The sequence below is a fragment of the Triticum aestivum genome, chromosome 4D (genome assembly GCF_018294505.1).
Source record: "Triticum aestivum cultivar Chinese Spring chromosome 4D, IWGSC CS RefSeq v2.1, whole genome shotgun sequence".
NCBI classification, from domain to species: Eukaryota; Viridiplantae; Streptophyta; class Magnoliopsida; order Poales; family Poaceae; genus Triticum; species Triticum aestivum.
Window position 1 is genome coordinate 489,403,643 of NC_057805.1, and position 22,966 is coordinate 489,426,608.

General features: G+C 46.1%; 1 protein-coding gene across 1 annotated transcript; it reads left to right on the forward strand.

Annotated features, from left to right (window-relative positions):
* Positions 1 to 16,433: 16,433 nt before the first annotated feature.
* LOC123097126 (translation initiation factor IF-2) lies at positions 16,434 to 22,560 on the forward strand. Its single transcript, XM_044518876.1, has 5 exons — positions 16,434 to 16,628; positions 20,469 to 20,904; positions 21,013 to 21,113; positions 21,433 to 21,894; positions 22,280 to 22,560. The coding sequence occupies exons 1-4, from the start codon at positions 16,434 to 16,436 to the stop codon at positions 21,769 to 21,771; spliced, it is 1,071 nt and encodes a 356-aa protein (XP_044374811.1). The 3' UTR covers positions 21,772 to 21,894; positions 22,280 to 22,560.
* The last annotated feature ends 406 nt before the right edge of the window (positions 22,561 to 22,966 follow it).

The window sequence follows — 22,966 nt, forward strand, 5'->3', positions numbered from 1 at the left end:
ACACCTGTGGTCATGCTGATCTTTTATGTTTGGCCAGAATTGGTAAAGCTGCCAAATCTGCATCTGATCCGGCCCAACACTTTGTTCCTTTTGTGGGCCTGTACAAGTGGGAGGCAGAGAGAAAAGCGAGCGATGGCCCCAACCCCACCCCCATTCCCAATCCCACCACACTTCGTTCTTTGCAGAGATAGAGAGGCGACGCGGAGGGTGACGGCTAGGGTTTGCCAAGCCGTCACCTTGGCCGCCCCCATCATCATCAAATCGGCCGGTCCGCAAGGCCACCCACTCCTCCCTGCTCCGGCCACGATTCTCCACTGCTTCATCGCCAACAAGGTCTGACAACAGCACCTCTTCTCCCCAATCCTTGACCGCGCCGCCCGAAGCTCCGGTGGTGCCAGCTTCAAACAAGTCTACTCGAGCCCCATCTGGTACCACTTCATAGGTAAGATTGATATTCCCTGCCCTTCGCATGTCGATCTGACCTTAATTTTGTGATCTAGCAGCACCGCCCAAGTTAAAATCTGACACTTGCTTGTGTGCATGTTTCGGGTATTCGCAGATTTACTGTCAACTAGTAGGACATATTGCAACAAGTAATTTTACAACAAGATAATCTGACAATGTACTGCATAATCATGGTTTTACTTGTTCGTATGGGTAGTAATGGGTAAACACTTTCGTAGCAAGTAAGAGAAAAGGGTGGGTGTTGGCCAGCATACCTTGCTCGTCGACATAGCCTTCACTATGCTATCATCTTGCCTGACAGATGCTATCAAGTACTTTTTCTCCCTGGAAAATGATCCCCCACTGCTAGATATATAAAAAGTATATTCACAGGAGCATACACATGTTTTGGTTTGTTGGGATAGTTTGAAGACTGTGTATATGTATTTGCTGATGCTTAATTATTAAAAACTAAAAAGGCGAGCACAGAAGCAGTCCATGAGGAAATGTGTAATGATGGAATGAGGATCAGTTATAGTTTCATGTACTACTCGATGGTAGTATGATGATTAGTGCATATTTTGAAGGATTTGTCAAGTATAGACTGCTCTTGATTGGTGCATGTTTTTTATGATATGTGCACACATGTAATATTTTTGGTTGGTGCATTTTTTTGATGATTGTTGTTACTGCTTACTTGAATTATGTCAGCCTATCTCCAAGATATGGTATGGGCTTGTTGGGGTCAATGAAGATTTGCTGTGAACTAGTAGTTCACATTGCAACAAATTCCTCAATGTTGGATTTTCTGCCATTATACTTTATAATCATGATTTTACTTGTTGGTATGCGTAGTAATGAGTAAATAAATAGCAAGTATACAAAAGGGTGACTGTTGGTCAGCATACCTTGCTCGTTCTCATAGCCTTCACTATGCTGTCATCTTGCTTGAGAGATGCTATCATGTCCTTATTCTCACTGGAAAATTAACCTCCACAGCTACCTCTAAAAATGTTATGTACAGCACCAAATGGATTATTTGTTTAGTTGGGACAATTTAAAGACTTTATATTTATTACCTGATGGTACCACACAACAGCCCATCAGGAATTTGCAGTGATCAAAGGCAGATCAGTTATAGTTTCACGTATTGCTCGATGAGAGCAATCAATCATGGTTCATATTTTGAATGATGTCTTAAGTATGCAAGGCTACTAATTTGTGCATACCTTTGATGAAATGATTTGTTAAGTGATTGGTTGGCTACAAATCATGGTGTAACAATTATGGTTGGTTTATATTTTTGATGATTCTTTTTACTGCTTGTTCGAATTATGTGCGAAATTGGTTTGATGCCAAAAATACATGGCTACTAATTGGTTGGTTACCAAGTTTTCTTGTCCAGCTCACATAAATTTGCCAATATTTGGCAATGCCACCATTGCTAGCAAGCCAATCATGATCTATCAGCATGAATGGTTCGATGCCAAAATTTGGCGTGCCAATATCTGGCAAAATGCCAAATGTTCGCTACTAATTGGTTGGCTACCAACTATTTATGCCAACGTCACAAAAATATGCCAAAAAAATTGTAACTTTGAAATATCCTAATTGGTTCTATCTTCCCAATGATTATGAGTCTAACCACTAGTCTTGACTAGTCATGCGAATAGTCTAGTAGTATCAATCTGGTTGTCGACTAGTTTTTTCGTGTAGATGTTTATACATGAACTACGTACTTAGCAAGAAGTATGCGAAAAGATTATTCACATTGTATATGGTGCTAACAAGTCCTAATGGAAGACTGATTTCATATATCAATAACTAACATTTGTTCATTGCAATGCATGCAACAGGTTTGAATGGCAAGGGAAACCATCCTCATCAGCAGTGAAGAGAGTGATCACCGGACCACCTCAGATGATGCTTCAGATGGCACTTCACATGGGAGTGATGGCTATAGCGGTGATGACGACACCTCTAGCGACAATGACACTGATGATAGTTCTGATGGAGATGGATATGTGGACCACGATCCTATCTTGGCACACAAGGGTAAAGTTCTATATGGCTGGTCAGATATTAAATGAACTGTGAACTATCTAAAGTTGATGTTTGAGTGACACTTAATTACCACACATTACTCTGTTTGGGTTCTAGATGACCTTCCAAATCAACGTTGACTGAACTAGAGCTTAAATAGAGCAGTGTTTAGTTGTTAGTTTAAATAAATCAAATATTCAATTTGCCCATGTTTCTACGAGATATTGCTGGGTGGATGTGATTGGGTTATCTATGTCCTTCATTTCTTGATCATTGGAGTAGGCATTGATCATCAACCCAGTGCTAATGTTCTAGATCTTACGTATGAAATTATTTACTACTCTGTCATCTTATTTTTTTTTATACAGGTCCGGGATACCTAGGGAGAAGAGGAACTTTCGAGGATCGCATCTTCTACGGCAACCATGTATTGCTAAACCAGGATCGACGGGACCGTCTCAAATCCATAGTAAAGAAGTGCCAACCTCCCATACCATACTATCTCAACACCGTCACTCGCTCGGCAGTCATCAGAGGGAAGAGCAAGATGGTAAACACTTGGACTTTTTTTTGCAAATCATACTTCACAAGTGAAAATGCCATCATGTAGAGACAGAGAGGAGGACGGGCGTGGTTGTGCGTTAGCTGCTCTTTCCATATTTGTGAACTGCGGTCGTACTCGTTAGCTGCTCTTTCCATATTTGGATGAGCGCTAGTTCCCACCAATGGGCGCTCGGGCGCCCGCTAGCCATGTCGACATCCAAAGTTGATAATATAATCGCATGGAACATAAAAAATTATAGATACGTTGGAGACGTATCAGTTCGCCACCGAGCACGACCAGTGTTGTTGGTCGTGCTTCAAGGGTGCACCCCGTGCACCGCGTGCGCTCACCGCTCCAGCATCGCTGCTTGTCGTGGTGAAGGGGGACGATTAGGAGGCCGAGAGGGCCTACATTGTGACCATCGAGGAGACCACAAGGAGGGTCATAGAGGACTCCGAGTGTGATGAGCTTGCCAGGTGGCCTGGCATTGCACAGGCATTGGCCAATTGGCAGTTGGGGTGGAGGCCAACGCAACCTCACCGCCACCAGCACTGCCCGCGCCTGAGACAGACAGTTGGGGTGCTTTTTTCAAATGAGCATGCTATTTTTAAAATATCAGTATGCTTATTTTCTATTTCAAAATAAACGTTTTTCAAGGTTATTTGAAAACGAGGTTTCTATTTTGATTTAGTAGGTTTGTGAGGAAATCCAACGTTCTATTTTCGTATATATATAAAAATGAAAAAAATACAGATAACCAACTTCACTAAAATGCATTGTTTGATCGATGTTGATAAATCATAACTAGGCTACCATGTCGACCCGTCCATAATAAAATGAGGGTGTACCAATCAGACCAGGAATTCAAAAAAATAGTGGCAGTCCATCAAATAGGTATAATACATCAGAAACAAGGTGGATCACGGCATGGAAAACTATCTAATTCAGTTTGTTCTCAATTTTTCGACCCCAGAAATCCTTTTGTTTTCTCTGCCTGACCCTGTGCATCTAAACATCCTGTCTCGACTTCACTTTAGCTTCCCTGCATGAAATAACGTTTGTTAATAGGATAGCAAAGAAGATTTGAGCATGTACAGTACACTATAACACAAAAAACACTAACTTCACTGATTTTCTCTTCATAGCAGCAGAAGCTAACTTGACAGATCTTATTCGCTCAGCCTTTGGTACATTCCTAGCAGGCCTTTTTGTCTTCATCACCCCTTTGGCCTGTTCTTTACCGCCCTTCCTAGAGTCTTTCCTGGAAAAGTTAAGAAACGTCAACACAGTACTAGCAAAGACCTGACATGTAGAGCGGACATGTAAGTACAGACACTAACTTCACTGGTTTTCCTCACGCACCCTTGTCATCGTTCTTTTTCTTCCTCCCAGCTTTGACATTTGGAGCGCCCTTGCGTTTCCTGCAAAAAATGAAATAGATGAATCTGCAGCCAGCATTCGAAAACATGTTTAAGTACGCACAATTGTGGTAATGTCCACTTGTTTGGTTTTGCATAATCCTCTTCTGCAACCTCCAATGGTCTCTTCCTAGCCCTCCTCAGCCCACCATCTTCTACATCTGAATCTTCCTCTTCTTTTGCATCTGAATCTTCCTCTACTTCTGCATCTGAATCTTCCTCTTCTTCTGCATCTGACTCTCCCTCTTCTTCTGCATCTGAATCTTCCTCTTCTTCTGTACCTGAATCTTCCTCTTCTTCTGATCTGCCTCTGTCTCTTCTTCTGTATCCGCCTCTGTCTCTTCTTCTGTATCTGACTCTGTCTCTTGTTTTTGCTTCTTCCTCCTTGTGACCTTTCATTTCCCCGATTTTATCCTGCGTAAATTGAAGAAAAACATGTGAACACTCTCCGGGAGAACATATTAACACTGTAAGCATGTATGGAAATGAACAATGAGATTAACATGTGCACTAACTTCGTTGCTTTTCTTGAATCTTCCTCGTCTTCTGTATCTGACTCTGTGTCTTCTTCTGTCTCTAAGTCTTTCTCTTTTTGCTTCTTCCTTCTTGTGACATTTGATTTTCCCGATTTGTTCCTGCGTAAATTGAAGAAAAACATGTGAACACTCTCCCGAAGAACATATTAACATTGTAAGCATGTATGGAAATGAACAATGAGATGAAAATGTGCACTAACTTCGTTGCTTGTTTCCCTCTCATCTGCTCGTGCTTGGATTTAATCCTCTTGTTGGATTCTTCGATAGTTGGTCTCCCTTTTGGAACTATTTTGATTGGATTTTCCACGTCATCAGTGCAGCATTCGCGAGCAGCAGAGAAGTATGCCGGCAAAGGAACAAGCGATTTATGGCCTTCATCCAAATCAGTTTTTTCTCCATCAACCAATATACTCCGGAGGAGGTCCATCACCTGTTCTGACTGTGAATCGCTAGCTGCGGCTGTGAATAAAGCGTCACTAGCCATGTTGCGTAGTTGATGATACTTATTCATGTGATCAGACCATACATGAGTATTTGCAGTCCTCGAAGAAGGGAACACTGGCTTGGCATGCATTGTCCATGTTTTCTTCACAATTTTTTTGGAAATGTGTGTACACCAAGATGATCCAGAACGCAGAATATATGTGCGCATGGGTAATCCTGACTCTCCAACTTTTTACATTTACAAGCTGCATCATCCAGTCTTGCTCCTGTAAACAGACAAGTCACGTGATATATAAAATCCATAGGCTTAGCATCCACGCCTTGTGCATCCAACTCCTCACTATCCTTACCTTCCAAGTCATTGGGATCCTTAGCATCCAGGTTTTTTGCATGCAAGTCCACACCATCCTTGCCTTCCAAGTCATTGGGATCCTTAGCATCCAGGGTTTTTGCATGCAAGTCCACACCATCCTTGCCTTCCAAGTCATTGGGATCCTCAGCATCCAAGTTTTTTGCATGCAAGTCCTCAGCATCCTTACCTTCCAAGTCATTGGGATCCTCAGCATCCAAGTTTTTTGCATGCAAGTCCTCAGCATCCTTACCTTCCTTACCTTGCAATTCTGTAGCATCCCTACCATATGGGTCTTTATCATATGGGACTTTGCACAAAACTCCAAACACGACCAAACCATCACACGCTACCCAGTCTGTGACCTGCCAATTTGTTCCTTCGACAATCTGACACTTTACCCATGGAAACGTCACAGTTGTATAAATATAAGAGGCAGCAATCTCCAGAGGGTGTGCATTCAGCTTAGTGAAGGGTATCGTATGTGTCGCTACTGCGTCTAATGCTGCTTCATTCTTACGCATTATGGATACATAGTGCTCAACATGCTGCAACAAATCAACAAGCTGCATCTTCCTGTTCAGGTGCACATGAAGCCTTGAGTTGAGAGACTCACTCCTCCGATTACTCATCATTCCTAGGAAATATATACCCTTTGTGTACGCAGCAGCCCATTTGTGTCGCAGCTCGTACATCCTGTTAACCCATGACGACCTCTTCCCCGTTGGTTTTATTTTGAACCAAACCTTATAAGCCTCCCATCTTTTCTCAAACTCTCAACATCCCAACGACGGTAAATGAATTCCCTAAATTCCTCAAGCTTATTCTTGCGGAGGTGCATCACCATATTCTCCTCAATATGCCATGTGCACAAACGATGATCTGTTCCAGTCCAGACAATAGCTATTGATTTAGCCATTGCACCGTCCCCATCGGTGATTGCTGAAATGGGTGTTGTCTGGGACATTGCCTCCAAAAATACATGAAGAAGCCACTGGTATGATGCAACTATCTCATCTGACACTAGACCGACCCCAAACAAAACTGTGTTGCGGTGATGGTTCAGACCAACAAATGGAACAAACGAAAGCCTGTACTTGTTAGACCGATATGTACTGTCGAACACCACGACACCACCAAAGGCAACATAGTCAATCCGGGATTGTGAAATCAGCCCAAAATATGTTCCTCAAATGGCCTTCGCTGTCTTTTGTGTATTTGAAAAAGAATTTCGGGTCTGCTTTTTTCTGTGCAATCATATAGGTGAGCAAATATCTAGTGTCACTACCTTCTATCTTGCGCTTCTTCTGGATTGAAACATGGTTGTATAGGTCTCGATCTATAAATCCAAGCTTGTCGGGACCTCCGACATTCTTCTCCATTACATTCATAATCTGATGTGTTTGAAGTCCACCGACGGCATACTCGATGACATCGGCCTTTTGTGCGTCAGTCATTCTACGATGAGCCGATAAGTAGGGAGTCAGGTCAGCAGGGACAAACAGATGGTTATGCTTGTCCACAAAATTCTTGACGAACCAGAGGCCACTGCTATCTTGTAGCTCAACCTGAAAAAGAGCGGGACACCACACCGAGACAGACCCCCTCGGTGTTCTTTTTCTTTCAGCTCTGTTAAAGTGCTTAAGGGCCCGCCATCCTTGTTTGCAGCACTTGTATGTCCTTCTGTATGCATTTTGTTTTAGACCCGGACCCCTGTACTTTAGATCATCCTTTCTAACACCAAACCCTTTTTTTTGCATAGCCTACGTAGAACATGTAGGCTTCTTCCTCAGTCCTGAAAGTCTTGTTCACAATCTCTAAGTATTCCATATACTCATTCAGATCTGAACCAGCCATGCCTTTATTATCAATTCCTTTACCTTGCATGTGTACATCATCCATGTCTATGCCATCCTTTCCTGCATCGTCATTATCATTATCATCCGTGCACATACCATCCATTCCTTTGCCTTCGTTTTGTCTATCACCCATGTCCCTGTCATCCTTGCCTGTATCACCCAAGTTTTCGCCATCGTTGCCTTTATCATCCATGTCGTTATGCCGCCAACGAAAACAGATAGTCAATGTTACGGATGGATAGCATACATAATAATTATGCACTACTCTGCTTAAATAATGGATTTAATTTTTCATATCGGATTCATGTACCAAACTCAGTCCTTCAAAAGCTGTAAGTAAGTATAAAATATGCCCTGACTAAATCCAGAAATATTTAATTGATTGTACTTGCTGTAAGTGATGATCTCCTAACTAAATCCAAAGTGCACGAATCCTTCAAGTCCCCTGATAGATCCACCCTGATAGATCAATTATCTCCAAACTCCATTCAAAATTGTCTCCTAACTAAATCCAAAATTATCACCTAACTAAATCCAAATTATCTCCTAACTAAATCCAAAATAACTCCAAACTCCATACAAAAATAATTATCTCCTAACTAAATCCAAAATATCTCGAAACTCAATTCAAAAGCATCTCCTAACTAAATCCAAAATAACTTTCTTTGAATTCAAATCTGCTGACAACTTTCTCATGCCACACAACCCTAACTAAGTCCTTAAATATGTCCTAGCTAAATCCGAGTTACACTTCCTTTGAATCAAAATCTTGTCACAACTTTCTGAAACCATAAACCCTAACTAACTACATCAATATGTCCTAGCTAAATCCAACTTACACTCCCTTTCAATCGAAATCTGGTCACACCTTTCTGAAACCATAAACCCTAAACCTCACATGACATATCCTAAACCCTAATCAAATACGACACCTATTGGTACTATATGCATAAGGGACCAAAAAAGATTTGAGATGGTAGGCACTTACAGCGAAGATCCGGTGTGAAAAAGTTGATGCACGTCGATGAGGATGATGTGGCCTCTCGGGTCGGGGAAGGTGGCGTCCGCTCGGGGAAGGAGGGGATTAGTGGCTCGTCGGAAGATCTGGCGCTGCGACCCGAGTGGGGTGACTTGCGATGGAGGGGGAGGGGGGAGTAGGAGCAGGAGGAAGGAGTGACACGGCGAGTGCGATCGGCGGCGATCGAGGGAGCCGGGGGCGATCGGCGGCGATCGAAGGTGCCAGAGGCGATCGGCGACGATCGAGGGCGCCGAGGTTAGGGCTCGAGAGGAGGAGAGAGGACGAACCGCTCGAACCGAAATTCAAAAGAGTACGCACGATGATTGGACCTCTATAATGAAGTTTTTTATTAATGCAATTAATTTAATCAAAAAATTTAGGACGGAAATACCCCTGGACTTAATTGGGCCGATTAAAGATACAAAAAATTTTAGGTCGAAAATACCCTTGGGCTCAAAAAGGCCTAGTTATTTTTATCCGTTAGATCGCCCATATAATACGCGTACTCTGGTGTATTATAATGCACCGTAAAATTTCCCAATAAAAATAGAACAGATCAAATAGGCATCGATGATTGCCTTGGAAGGTGTAATGCTTCTTAGTCACCTGCATTATACCCACTTCTTATCTTCAGTCGATGACAATAGCACAGTGTTGGCAATTGAAAACTGGAAAGGAAACAACGTGTGAGAAGAGGTGCATGATGTCAAGAACATAGGCATACCAATTCTGGTTGTGACATTATTACTGCCAAGTAATTCAACCTGTACTACATTTAGTGAAGGAAATATTAGACAACAATTAGCAAGAAATTAACAATATTAGAGCAATTTGCAAGAAAGGTAAGTTTCAAAAGGAAATAAAATAGTGAGGCAATCTAACAGTTCAGTGGACAGAGAGTTAGCCCTCTATCTCAACTTGAAACTGCAATGCAATATTGGCAGGAAATGTCCCGATAGTAACTGAAAAGGGAATGAGAATTAAAAAAAATACGTGAAAATAGAATGACATTAAAATATAAAGAATATATGTATCCTGATGCTAACAGAACGTAGAAGATTAAAAGAGAACACATCACCTCTGCTTATGATAAGAGAAGGACCTCAAACGCTACACAGAAGGCATAGTAGAGAAAAGAACAAAGCATGTTAGTTAATGTTTGAATTCCACCCATCCCCCCGACCCCCCGACCCCCCGAGCCGCTCCCGCGAGCGTCCTCGGGGGAAACCCTAGCCGCCGCCCCTCGTCCTCCCTCGTCGACTTCTCCCCCCGCCGCCACCGCACAGCGCCGCCGGGCAAAGACCGGCCGGCGTTGGTGGCGGCGGGGATCTTGCCCCTCTCCTCGCGGTTGGCGTCCGGCGCGGGACAGCGCGGCGCGGGACGGCGCTGGGCTGGGCGGGGCCCAGCGGCGCGGCGGAGGGCGTGCTGGGTGGCGGTGCCCCTGCCTGGCGGCAGGGCTGCTGCGGCTTGAGGCCTCTCCAACGCGCGGCGGCTGCGGCTTCTCTAGTGGCGGCACGAGTTATCCCGGCGGCGGCTTGGCGGCGTGGCGCGGCGAAGCTCCGGCGATGACTCGGCGGCGGGCTGGAGGGCTCGGGTCCGTCCAGTGGTGCTGCCTCCGCGGCGGTTGCGGCTTGGGGCCCTGGACCCCGATCCGATCTAGATCTGGTGGTGCGGGGTCTGGGCCATGGCGGCTGGCAAGGGGAATCGTCGGGGCTTGTCGGCCTCTAGGCACCATGGGGGTGCCGGCGGCGACGCGTTCCCGGCGTGGTGACACTGGTGGACGTGGTGGTCATCTTCTTCCCGAGATGGCCGGCCAGAGGCTTGGTGATCGGATCTCGAGATCCATCATCTTGTCCCGGCTGCGAGTAGGGGAGACATGGTTGCCGGTGAAAACCGAGCTGACGGCAGGCGATGGCGGCGTTCTCGCCGTTACCTTGATGAAGGCATCGTCGTGTAACTATTGTCGACCCACTCGTGCTGCTCCGGGGGAAACCCTAGGATCTGGTGTTCCAGATCGGACGATGGCGGCACTGCGGTGTCGTTTCTCTCTTGGGAGCATCGTTTGCGGAGCAGCGCTGGATGTCAGAGGCAGGAGGTGGAGCGGCTTCGTCTTGCACGGAGCTTCGGTGGTGATGTCAAGTCATGCCTGACCGACAGGTGCTACGCTTGTCATGCCTGGTCGGCAGGTGCTACGCACGACAGATCTTCCAAGGACTTCAAGCTGTGTCGGCTGGTGATACCTGGCAGCATGGCGCTGAGGTGTATCAGTGGCGACCGCGACGTGCTCAGCTGTTTGCGCGCAGGGAGGAGGTGCCGTTTGGCGCCGTGGTGGCGTCGACGTTAGCTAGACCGAGCAAGGTTGATGCATCAGGACAGTTCTGAAGATGGAGCGGTGGCAGTTGGCGGCGGCGGCATCTGAGTGCACGCCGGACCGGTGAGACCCATGCCCGGCAGGCGTCCTGGATGGGTTCTCAGGTCTTAGATGTTAGGTTTGGCTGCGATGTCTGTTTGGTATTAGGCCCAGGCTATCTGCGCCCCTTCATCAGCTGGATAGAGATGATTAGACGGCGGCTTTAGTCTTACTGTTGTATTACTTTGTAAGGTCTTGTGAGAATAATTAATAAAGTGGCCGTAAGCATCGCCCAGATGCAGAGGCTGGGGTCATCCTCCTTTTCTAAAAAAAATGTTAGTTAATGTTTGGGATTACCTGCCTGAGTTCGGCTGGCAACAAACTCGAACAGTGTCCAGGATTGCAAAGTATTGCGTCACCAGTCAACTGCAGTGCCTCCAATGGGTGGCTGCATCAAGGACGACGACAATCCAATCTGCTTAAAATTGATGTCCACATTCTACTATTATGGGCTCGATTAGCCTTACAGACTTGAATTAAGGTGTTATGAAGATCTGCAGTTATGCCGCACACATACATGTTCAGAAGATTTTTAAGGTCTGGGATGTAGGAACTCGTGGTTGGAGCATGGCATGTTATAATACTGCCAGAAAAAAACAACGCACCTGAAAATGAACTGGACTACTCTGATCCTCTGGTCCTACAAAACAATCATAATAGTTCAAACTGAATAGAGATAAAATTTGTACTAATCAAACATGAGAGAAAGATATGCAGGTCTGTAGTTGAGCAAATATCAGAACATCCAACCAAGTTGACTAAAATAACCGCAGATCTAAGGAGACTGAGAGGGAGAAGAGTCCCAACCTCTTATCCACGTGACATTGAAGGAGGACGCCGGCGCCCGGCGGCAGCACATCTGGTTCAACGGGTGTCCGGGTCGACGCCTGGGCGCGGGATTTGGGCCAGCAGAGCCGACGACGGTGGCAAAATAGGGATTCAGGTTGGCAGCAACACAGAAATCCGGCAGCTCTCGAAGGCTTATGCTGCAGGGGAGTATGATAGAGGCAATGAGAGAAGAAGAACGATGCACTTGGAAGACGAACTTCTTCCCCAACCACGGCATGCGTTTCGTTCTCTTGGCGTGAGTGGAACCGATGAGCCCGGAAAAGAGAGGTTAATAACAGAGGAGATCAACTGTGTGGTGGAGAAAATAACTTGGAGGATACCAAAGGGTGTCGTGGAGACCATTATTTCTTCCCAAATACTTATCAGTGCAGCTGCGCTAATTGAGCTTCCCGAGCGCACGTGCTATGCGACAAAAAAGTCACACGGCATGGGTTGCATCTGAGCAGACCTGCCATAAAGGGTGCGTGTCGTCATTACAGTACAAAAAAGGAAACTATCTGGTCCTTACCCATCCGAATACAAGTCATGGAAGAAATAATACGTGCATTTATTTGGGTTTTATAAAATTTAAAAAGCCATAACTTTTGATTCGAGTATCGGAATTTAGATTCATTTTCACCATTGGGTTTTCACAGCGAGTTCTTTAAAACTAGATCCCATATGGGTATATTTCGACAAAAAAAATTTGAGCAACTTTGGGTGCTGTAGAGGCAACTTTAGTGCTATAGGAAAGCAACTTTTCTTAGTTTGCCTACTATAATTGCCTATCAAGGAGAAGTCCTTATAAGTTGCCTTCCATGACCATGATGTTCACTAAATTCACATGTAAGTTGTCTATCACACTATCGAGTATGCCAACACTATGTTTCAGAGTGCATGTAGCATGAGCTGCACCGACAGACAACTTGTTCTAGTATCGTAGCCAACTAATTAGTGATGACATGCAAACCGGGCATCATTGTTAGGCAACTAATTATCATTGTCAAGTTCTCGTGATTTGTTGAGGCGGTTGCTTGGATTCGTTTTGAACAGGTTTTTGCATTTTGTGTTTTTTGTAATATAGTTGCTTGGTTTTGCTAGACAGTTGCTTGGATTATTTTGCTAGAACAATTTTTATTTTGTGTTTTTGTTTGTAATTGACTTGTTTTGGATTTTTGTTAGAAAGTTGCATGGGGAGGGGGGTGTAAGATAGTTGTTCACAAAGGCTATTCAAGTTGGTCATACGTTTTTTCTGCCTAAAGTAGACAATCTAAGTAGGAATGCTAGGGACAATTGCTTGGTTTTGCTAGGACAATTTTTCATAGTTGTTATTTAGTAATGCAGTTGCTTGGATTGGATAGTACAGTTGCTTCGTTTTGTAGGATAGTTGCCCGGTTATGCTAGAATAATTTTGCATTGTTGTTTGGTAATACATTTGCTTGGTTTTACTATAAACAATTTTGCATTGTGTTTTATTATTACAATTGCTTGGATTTGCTAGGATAATTGCTTGGATTTTTTTGCTAGGAATAGTGGCTTTGGATCTTGCTACAACAGTTGTGTGGATTTGTGCTAGGGGGGGGGGCAGTTGCTTAGAGTTTGCTAGAACAATTGATATATGCAGATGTGTATAGTTGCATACACACACAAGATGAGTCGGACTTGCACACATTTTCTTGATTTTCTCATTTTACATAAACCAACCAATAGAAAAACACACATGAGTTACTTGTTGAATGCACTGGAATTGCACAAAAGCACCCCAAAATTTGCTAATTTTTTTGTGTGATACTCAAGTGCATAACGATATGAAAGTTATTGTCCTTGTTTTTTCCTCTAATAGCCCCGTGAATAGTGAACTTAGACTTTTCCATATGTAGTACTAAAGGTGCATCATGTTTAGTGTGGTTTTCTCATTTTTTTTATACAAACCAACCTAATAGGCGGTCCTACTGGAAAAAAATGAAGTTGCTTTCCTATAGCACTAAAGTTGCCTCCATCGTATCCAAAGTTGCCTCGAAAAATAGTTTGACGAAACCTATCTATATGAGATCTAGTTTCGAAGAACTCGTCGCGAGAAAGCCAACAGTGAAAACAAAATTGAATTTGGACACTTAAATCAGAAGTTATAGTTCTTTAAACTTTTTGGATCCCCAAATAAATGCACGCGAGGACATGATTCTTTTTTTGTGAACTGCGGTCGTACTCGTTAGCTGCTCTTTCCATATTTGGATGAGCGCTAGTTCCCACCAATGGGCGCTCGGGCGCCCGCTAGCCATGTCGACATCCAAAGTTGATAATATAATCGCATGGAACATAAAAAATTATAGATACGTTGGAGACGTATCAGTTCGCCACCGAGCACGACCAGTGTTGTTGGTCGTGCTTCAAGGGTGCACCCCGTGCACCGCGTGCGCTCACCGCTCCAGCATCGCTGCTTGTCGTGGTGAAGGGGGACGATTAGGAGGCCGAGGGGGCCTACATTGTGACCATCGAGGAGACCACAAGGAGGGTCATAGAGGACTCAGAGTGTGATGAGCTCGCCAGGTGGCCTGGCATTGCACAGGCATTGGCCAATTGGCAGTTGGGGTGGAGGCCAACGCACCCCCACCGCCACCAGCACTGCCCGCGCCTGAGACTGTGGAGGAGGAGCCATGGCCGATGCTTGGGCAGTCGTGGTCGTGGACGAGCACGTTGCCATCATATGTCATGCACGCCCGTGTGAGTGGGCGCGATTGACGAGGAGGCCGAGCGGCAGGCGGTGGAGCGTGCGATGGAGGCCAAGCAACAAGCAAAGCAGCAGTTGGCAGGCTTCCAGCAGGCGTTCCCATGGATGGAGACGCCGGTCTACATCGACCTGATCAAGGTGGAGGAGTACAACGACGATGCCTAGATCTACAGCCTGTTGCTAACTATTTAATGTTTTCATTGAATATTTTTTGGTTTTAATTAATGTAAAGTGGACTTCTAATGGCTGTTTTATTTATATATAAAAAATCAAAATCCAGCGCAAATGTGAAATGCGTCCCCGCGCTGGTCGCCCCTTTGGACCGGCGGACAAAAAACAGACACTGACATTCGCCTGATGGATCAAACAAATAAAGAAGGAACAAAATCTGCATCAGTTTGGGTCGCCGCGTTGGAGTTGCCCTTAGGTTTTTTTTGAGAATCTGTAGTTGCCCTTAGTTTTTTTCTGAGACATAGTTGCCCTTAGGTTGGACGGAGGCGCATTGGACGCTGCTAACAATAGCGCCCAGGTGTGGACGTTGTTCGCAAAAGCGACCAGGCCTGGAGGCCATTAATCATGGCGTCCTTCCTATATTTCAAAATTCCAACTTATCATTACTAGTTTCAGAATTAAAGCATTAGTATTTAGTATTAATAAAAAAACGGCGTATGCAACGTCTAGAATCCCCGCTCCGTGCGTTTTTCCTTTTATTTCTCGGCCCATAGACAATCTTTTATTTCTCGGCCCACAGACAAATGGGGCCGTGAGCTAAAGAAATACGAGATACGTATGCAACGTGTAGAGTCAGGATTGCTGTTTCAACCTGAGAGACCGTATTGAGCATGTATTTTCTTGTACCGGGACCGGATATTAAAGCAATAAGCGAATTCCAAGGATCAAGTTGGACGTCGCCAGCGACTACGAGGACTATAAATACAATTATCTTTCTACGAGGACTATAGATACAATTATGTTTCTCAGACATGCATGTTTGTGCACAGCACCATCTCTCACAAGCGTTCTCTCTCTCTCTCGCTTTCCGAGGACACAATCCAAATCTCGCACGCATAGTTGCGGCCGGCTTTATTACGCTTTTTTTCTGTGGCTGCGCATGTTCACACCTACAAAAAAATGACTGACCGAATACAATTTCAGTCGATCGACACCTAGCCGGTCCCTTGTTAATCAATCAAATCAAATATGTGTGATGCGGTCAACAAGAACTAAATCTGCAGGCTGAAAACAAAAGAAATCGAAGCTGCATCTGCCCAAACCGTCCATCAAACTGTTTGGGCCTTTCCAAGTGTTGCAAACTGTGGGAATATGATATTACGGCTCTGGCGTTATGAACGTCGATCGATCTTAGAGCATCTCTAGCAGACTCTATATAATGCCCCCACCCGTAAAATAACCGCCAAAATGCGGATCCGCGCGAAAAATGATGCCCGATCAGCCCTGGCAAACGCGTCCGATCCGTAAAAAAATTGCGGAGCTTGGCAAAATTCTCACCCAACCCGCGAAAACGCGGGTTCTCCCCCTCGCCCAGTCGGTGCCCTGTAGCGGTAGCGGTTGGTGGGGAGAGCATTTCAGCCCGCGCTTTTACCCACCCACTGCCGCCTGGCCGCCGTGGGGCCGCCGCCTACGATTCCGGCCATACCGGCCATCGGGGTCACGCCTGCGGGCCGCCGCACGCCCCGAGATTGTCCTCCACCACTTCCTCCTACCGCGGCCGGCCGAAAACTTGCAGATCGGCGGTGGGGGGTCGCGACCTCCGGATTTGGCGGTTCCGGCCACCGATGGCTGCGCCAAGCCATGGATTGGTCGAGGAGCACCCCGCACAGCCATAGCAAAGCCCCAGAGCCGCATGCAGGTACTGGTTTCTCCTCTAGCCACCGCCGTCGGTTTGCCGGTAAGTTCTCGGTCGGCCGTCGCCCGGGCTCGGTGCTCGTGCAGCGGCTCGCCGGCTCGCCGATGCCGCTCATACAGTGCGGCGACTGCACGCAGACAGTACTACGGCTAACTAGTGGGAGTAGTTATGGAAGTTGGATATCTTCTAAAATGCATGATTGTGGTTCTTGTTTTCTTTGGTCTTGCTATTCTAGCAAAGATTTGCTGAATTATGATGTATCCAATGCCCTTGTAGAAAATAGAGAAGCAAAGAAATGTGTTTTCATGCCCAAAATTCTAATATAAATTATGGATTTACTGGCCGGCGAGTTGGGCGGACGAGCAGACCCCGCAAAGCGGACCCGTAAAAAAGGATATTCTGCGAATATCCTATGGAACCCCGGCTCAGAGAACCGGAACACCCCGTATTTCAGCCCAGAGATCAAGTCTTCTGGAATACGACACTGCTTAGCATAGAACAAATCAGCTCTTATTACAAATGATATGGATACAAAGGTTCCAATATAATAGGGAATTACATCGCCACGACGACACTATGCCTGCTCTATGCTAGCAGCAAAACAACTCGTAGCAGCGGAATAACTTCTGGCAGTGAAACGGCGACGACAGTGATGGACTCCACTCCGCAGGGACCCTGGCTGGAACCTGTTGGGGAACGTAGTAATTTCAAAAATTTCCTACGCACACGCAAGATCATGGTGATGCATATCAACGAGAGGGGAGAGTGTTGTCCACGTACCCTCGTAGACCGTAAGAGGAAGCGTTATGAGAACGCGGTTGATGTAATGGTACGTCTTCACGATCCGACCGATCCAAATACCGAACGCACGGCACCTCCGAGTTCAGCACACGTTCAGCTCGATGACGTCCTACGAACTCCGATCCAGCAGAGCTTCGCGGGAGAGTTCCGTCAGCACGACGGCGTGATGACAGTGATGATGTTGCTACCGATGCAGGGCTTCGCCTAAGCACCGCTACGATATGATCGAGGTGGATTATGGTGGAGGGGGGCACCGCACACGGCTTGGAACAATCAACTTGTGTCTATGGGGTGCCCCTTGCCTCAGTATATAAAGGAGGAGAGGAGGGGACGCCGACCGGCTCTAGAGGCGCGCCCAAGTGTGGAGTCCTACTAGGAGGAGTCCTAGTAGGAGTCCACCAAGAGGAAGGGGAGGGAGAAGGAAGGAGAGGGAGGAAAGGAGGAAAGGTGGGCCGGCCCCCTAGTCCAATTCGGTTTGGGCCAGGGGGGCCGCGCGCCCTGCCTTGTCCTGCCTCCTCTCTTCCACCACTTGGCCCATGAGGCCCAATACTTCTTCCCCCGTATTCCCGTAACTCCCCGGTACTCCGAAAAATATCCGAATCACTCGGAACCTTTCTGATGTCCGAATATAGTCGTCCAATATATCGATCTTTACGTCTCGACCATTTCGAGACTCCTCGTCATGTCCCCGATCTCATCCGGGACTCCGAACTACTTTCGGTACATCAAAACACATAAACTCATAATACCGATCGCCACGTGGAGCTCCACCTTTAGTCCCGGTTGGTAACACCAACCGGAACTAAAGGAAAGTTTATGATTTTTTTTTTGAAAATTTTTTTTGCCAATTTTTTTTTGATTTTCAAATTTCTGAATTATTTTAACCTCTAATCTCTAATCACCACCCCTCATCACTGCTCAATTTATCCTCTAATCTCTAATCACCCCTCATCATTCCAAATCATCTAACTTCCCGGACGGTCACCCATCCTCTCACTACTCCAGCCCGAGCACGCTTAACTTCCGGGTTCTATTCTCCCTCGTTTCCAAGTCTGCACTTGTTGTTTTCCTGACAATAGTAAGATGTCAATCCTATTAACCCTCAGGAATTTAGCTTGAGCATGAAGTGACACATTTCACTGTTTGAGTTTGAAACTATTGTTTTAAAAAACAATAATTATTTAGTAACACTAATATTTCTGGAATAATTAGTTTGACCACTGTTTGACCACAGTTTGACCAGATTTGACCAAAATTCAAAAAAACTGAAATAATTATTTAGTAACACTAGTATTCTAGAATAATTAGTTTGACCATTGTTTGACCACAGTTTGACCACAGTTTAAAAATTTTGAATTTTTTTGCCTCTCCAGATCTTAAAAGCCCCGTAACTTTTTTCTGTTAGGTTTTTGAGGATTTTGAAAATGTTTAACGGGGTTCCCCCAGTTAAAATCGGATGTAACTTTCCGAGTAGATGATTTCTCATATAAAAAACTTTTTAATCCGAGTTCGTATGCAAAAGTTATGCCCATTTTACAAATTCCAGAGAGATTTTGCAAATAAAGTCGAAATTCATATTTGTAAATTTTCCCAACAACTAGACCACATATCACATGGGAAACTTATTTTATTTTATTTTTTGACATTTCCACCATTTTCTTTTGTTTTTTCTAAAACTGAAAAGGCGGTCCACGGGTGTGTGTGTGTGTGTGTGTAGAGTTTGAAAATGGGACCTTTAGTACCGGTTCGTGCCATGAACCGGTACTAATGCCTCAAAGCCCATTAGTACCGGTTGGTGGCACCAACCGGGACTAAAGGTCTAACCTTTAGTCCCGGTTGGTGCCACCAACCGGTACTAATGGGCATCGCACCCTTTAGTCCCGGTTCATGGCACCAACCGGGACTAAAGGGCCCAGGTGAACCGGGACTAATGCCTTAGTCGCACGAACCGGGACCAATGCTCACATTAGTCCCGGTTCGTGACTGAACCGGGACTAATGTGAATATTGCCCTGTGACGAAAGCCCTGTTTTGTACTAGTGCAAGCTCATAGCAACCAAAAGCAATCTAGACAAACAACAACATGGCATTTACAGATTAATCATCCATGATGAGCATGATACTACTAGAACGACATAAATGAGCATGGCATGGACATGTTGAACATAACATATCTAGCATCAAATGAAATGAGCATGGCAATGTCACTCATGATATGCACATGATGATACTAGCATGCAGGATATTTAATATCATGATCCACTTACTCTGTTTGGAGGTTACCTCGTAACCAGCATAGGTATGCCAATCTTACTTACAATCATGGTCACGGGATCACTTCAATCATGATCAAGAATACCATTGTGATCCTAACAAGATCATCTCATCATTATCAAGAATACCATCGTGATCCTCCCATGACCACATAAAGATCAATCATCTTCTTTCCTCATCGTACCAGGGTTGTTTATTAATCAGGTTATTATTACTGTTGACCTGTAGTGTGACATACTATGAACTGGGCCCATATCCGCGGGTGCGGGTATCGATAGATTATACACTCTGCAGAGGTTAGTGCACTGTAGCCACCACGGAACCCAAGGCCTCGTGCTCCCATTCGGGTGGACCAACGACGTTCTGATTAAACCAAGCTATTGCATTGACACTCTCCCGGCCACTCCGACCAACTCCCCTTTGGGCTAAGTCATGGGTGGCCCAGATGCCACTCTGGACATCAAACGGCCACTGTCGTGGCAAAACAAAACAAACGGTCCCAAACAGGGACAAGAGCGCAAACCAAACTTGGGCACACAAGGCTTATGGCCACCTACCTGATCAGGGTAGTGTGCGCACATAACCTTTCCTAGTTGGAGGCACCGACGAGAGGCATGACAATAGATCGCATTAAGGCCTTCCCATACAGGCAAGTGTAAGCTGCACTGGTCAGCTCGATTCGATGGCACTATGACTCAGCCAACATGTGTTCAAGTTCGATTAAAGTCCGGTTTAACTTGAATGTAATGAGCGGAGCCATAATCTTTTTCCTAATTTTTTAATAATAAAGTAGGGGTTGAGTCTGTTGGATTCACCGTCGCGATAAATTTGCAGAAAGGTCCCTGCGTTTATCGGTATTCAACCCGCAGTTCAAATCGAACCGGTACGAACGGGAGAAAAACGTAGCCACGCAGTGCCTCGCGGCGCTCCGCCCGCCCCACCACCTCCTGCGACGCCCCGCGGGCCGCCGGCCTCCTCCTGCCCCGCACCGCCGGCCGCCTAAACAACTCCCTCACGCCCCCACCTTCTTCCTCCCCGGCTCATTCCACACCCCACCCCTCGACCCCCACCAACCACCGCCCTCTCCACCATCGTCGGGCGCCTCCCCCGGCCATCCACCCACCCCCGGCGCCGACCCTGACGACCCACGCGCACCCGGGACCCGGCGCCCCCATCCATCTACCTCCTCACCGCGTCGCGCCGCCGCGCCCCCAAAGCGCCTCCCGGCGATGGATCCAAGCCGGCAATCGCCCCAGCGCGCCTCCCGGCGGCGGATCCGGGCCGGCAACAATTCCCCTTCTCCCCCACGACTGGTTTCCTCTCCTCTGCGTCAAGATCGATGGTGAGCTCACCGGCGCCTGCTCTCTGCCAGCCTCCCCTTCCTCATCTCCCTGCGAGGTTCCCAGCCGCCCCGCCTTAGATGCTTGCGTTGTTGTTGTTTATGATATAGGTGTTCAGCATGTAGAAGCCGGACGACGTGATGCTGTTGTTGCCGATCTGCTGCAGCGTCTCTTGTTCGACTCCGAGATCACTGGCGATGAACACAATCAGGTGAGTACAGAGCTTACTGAAAAGGGGAAATCAGGCCACGCCCGAGACGTGAGCCCTGCCATCCCAACGTTCCTTGCTTGCTAGCCTACATCATCCCCATAATCTTTTCAGTTCATGCCATCCCACGATCCGGTCAATGCAACGGGCTACACGAACAATCTATGGTCAAGTCGCAGCTTGGCTTATTTCACTAACTGAAGATTATCCTAACTGACGAAACTGAACATTTGACAACTACATTTACGCCTGACGAACCTGATTTTTTCTGAAACTTTGACAGCAGCTATTAACTGACAGTCTGACACTGTGGTCATCGCAGATGAGGACGTGTGTGCATGTGGCGTGTGCGCTGCTGCTCGCCATCACTGCCGTGCGTGTGCATCGTGCCGACTATGTGTCGGGTCATCCACAGGGCTCCGTCCTCGGTATCGGCGGTGATCACGAGTGCGAGGCCGAAGTTTGTGAGCTTAGGGTGGAAGCATGTGTCGAGCAGGATGTTCCTGCTCTTGGAATACTTGTGCACGTAGTTGAGTCCACCTGCCATGTCCAGCGTGACCTGGACATGCTGGCCCCATCCGAGCACCTCGTCGCTGTGGAGCCACTTGCTAAGCGCGCTGTTCTCGGCGAACTCGAACATCATGTACGTCAATACATGTAGCCGCCATGCATGCAGTGATGGAGAGGCCCTGGATAGGCGGATGAGGCTCAATTGGTTGAGGCGACAAGGATGCTCACCTCGACGGTAGCGCACACATCGTTGACTCCTGTTCGCGATCGTCGGGTACGGTTGATTCATCGAGGCCACGGTTGATTCATTCATCCTTAGTACAGTTTATTTTCTGTTTCATGTGTTTTCTGTATAGAAGTTGGGTCTCGATGACCTATAAGCAAGAACAACCTTCTCCAACTGATAGTGTTATTCTCCTAAACAAGTTGCTATTTCGGTATTCGGATGGGGGATAAAGAACGACATTCATCATTAGTACTTGAAGAGACTTGCCTGGTTGGGACTGAACAGGATCTGTTGTAGTGCATCTTACTTGACTGCTCATTGTACAATTTAAATAAAATCAAGGTCTTCTCCATATGCAAGGGAATGTTTTCTTACTGCAATGATAAGCTATTCTGAATCCATCTCATAATGTGGATGCTCATGTTTGGTGCAGTTGTAACGCATGGCATGGCGATGGTGGGGGAGATGCGAAGGGGAGGTGATAGGGGATTACTCGATAAGTATGCGGTGGTGCTGTAAAGTTTCCTCCTTTATGTATAGTTATTTCATTATCCATCTAAATATCATCCCATGTATATGTATGAAACTCATTTTGTGCTGCTAAATTTTCTGTACAGATTTAGTATTATTTGGTGTTAAACTTATAATGATCGAAACGATGCTAAACTTACATGTTGATTCATCATTTCTATACTTTTGGTTTCAGCGGATTGATATGAGAGGTTTAGCACTACTCTTACGTATAGATCCAAATGTATTATGGTCACCAGGGGCGAAATTAGGCCTAGGGCAACTAGGGCTATAGCCCTAGGCGTGGCCGAACTAACATCTGTAGCCCAGTAGTATACTTTTCAGAATTTTTGATTTACAGGAAGCCCAGCCCCAGGCGTGTAGGCCCCAAGCTCTTGCACATAAGTTTCTTCACGACTCCACCACTCACGTACTAGATTTCTACCTCATTACGGTTGCAAACGCAACCCCATTGGTACAGAAAAGAAAACAATCTTTTCAGAATAGTTCGTCATCTCGCGAGATTGCAGAAACCCTCGCGGCATTGACGCATCTTGCCTTCTGCGGTTGAGAGGACCTGGGCTAGGCTAAAATTTCTGTATAGATTTAA

Coding starts and splice junctions, on each gene's coding strand:
- LOC123097126 (XM_044518876.1), top strand. CDS start 16,434: ATGGATTGGTCGAGGAGCACCCCGCACAGCCATAGCAAAGCCCCAGAG. Junction 16,629..20,468: donor GCGGCGACTGCACGCAGACA/GTACTACGGCTA, acceptor AGAAAAACGTAG/CCACGCAGTGCCTCGCGGCG. Junction 20,905..21,012: donor CCTCTGCGTCAAGATCGATG/GTGAGCTCACCG, acceptor TTTATGATATAG/GTGTTCAGCATGTAGAAGCC.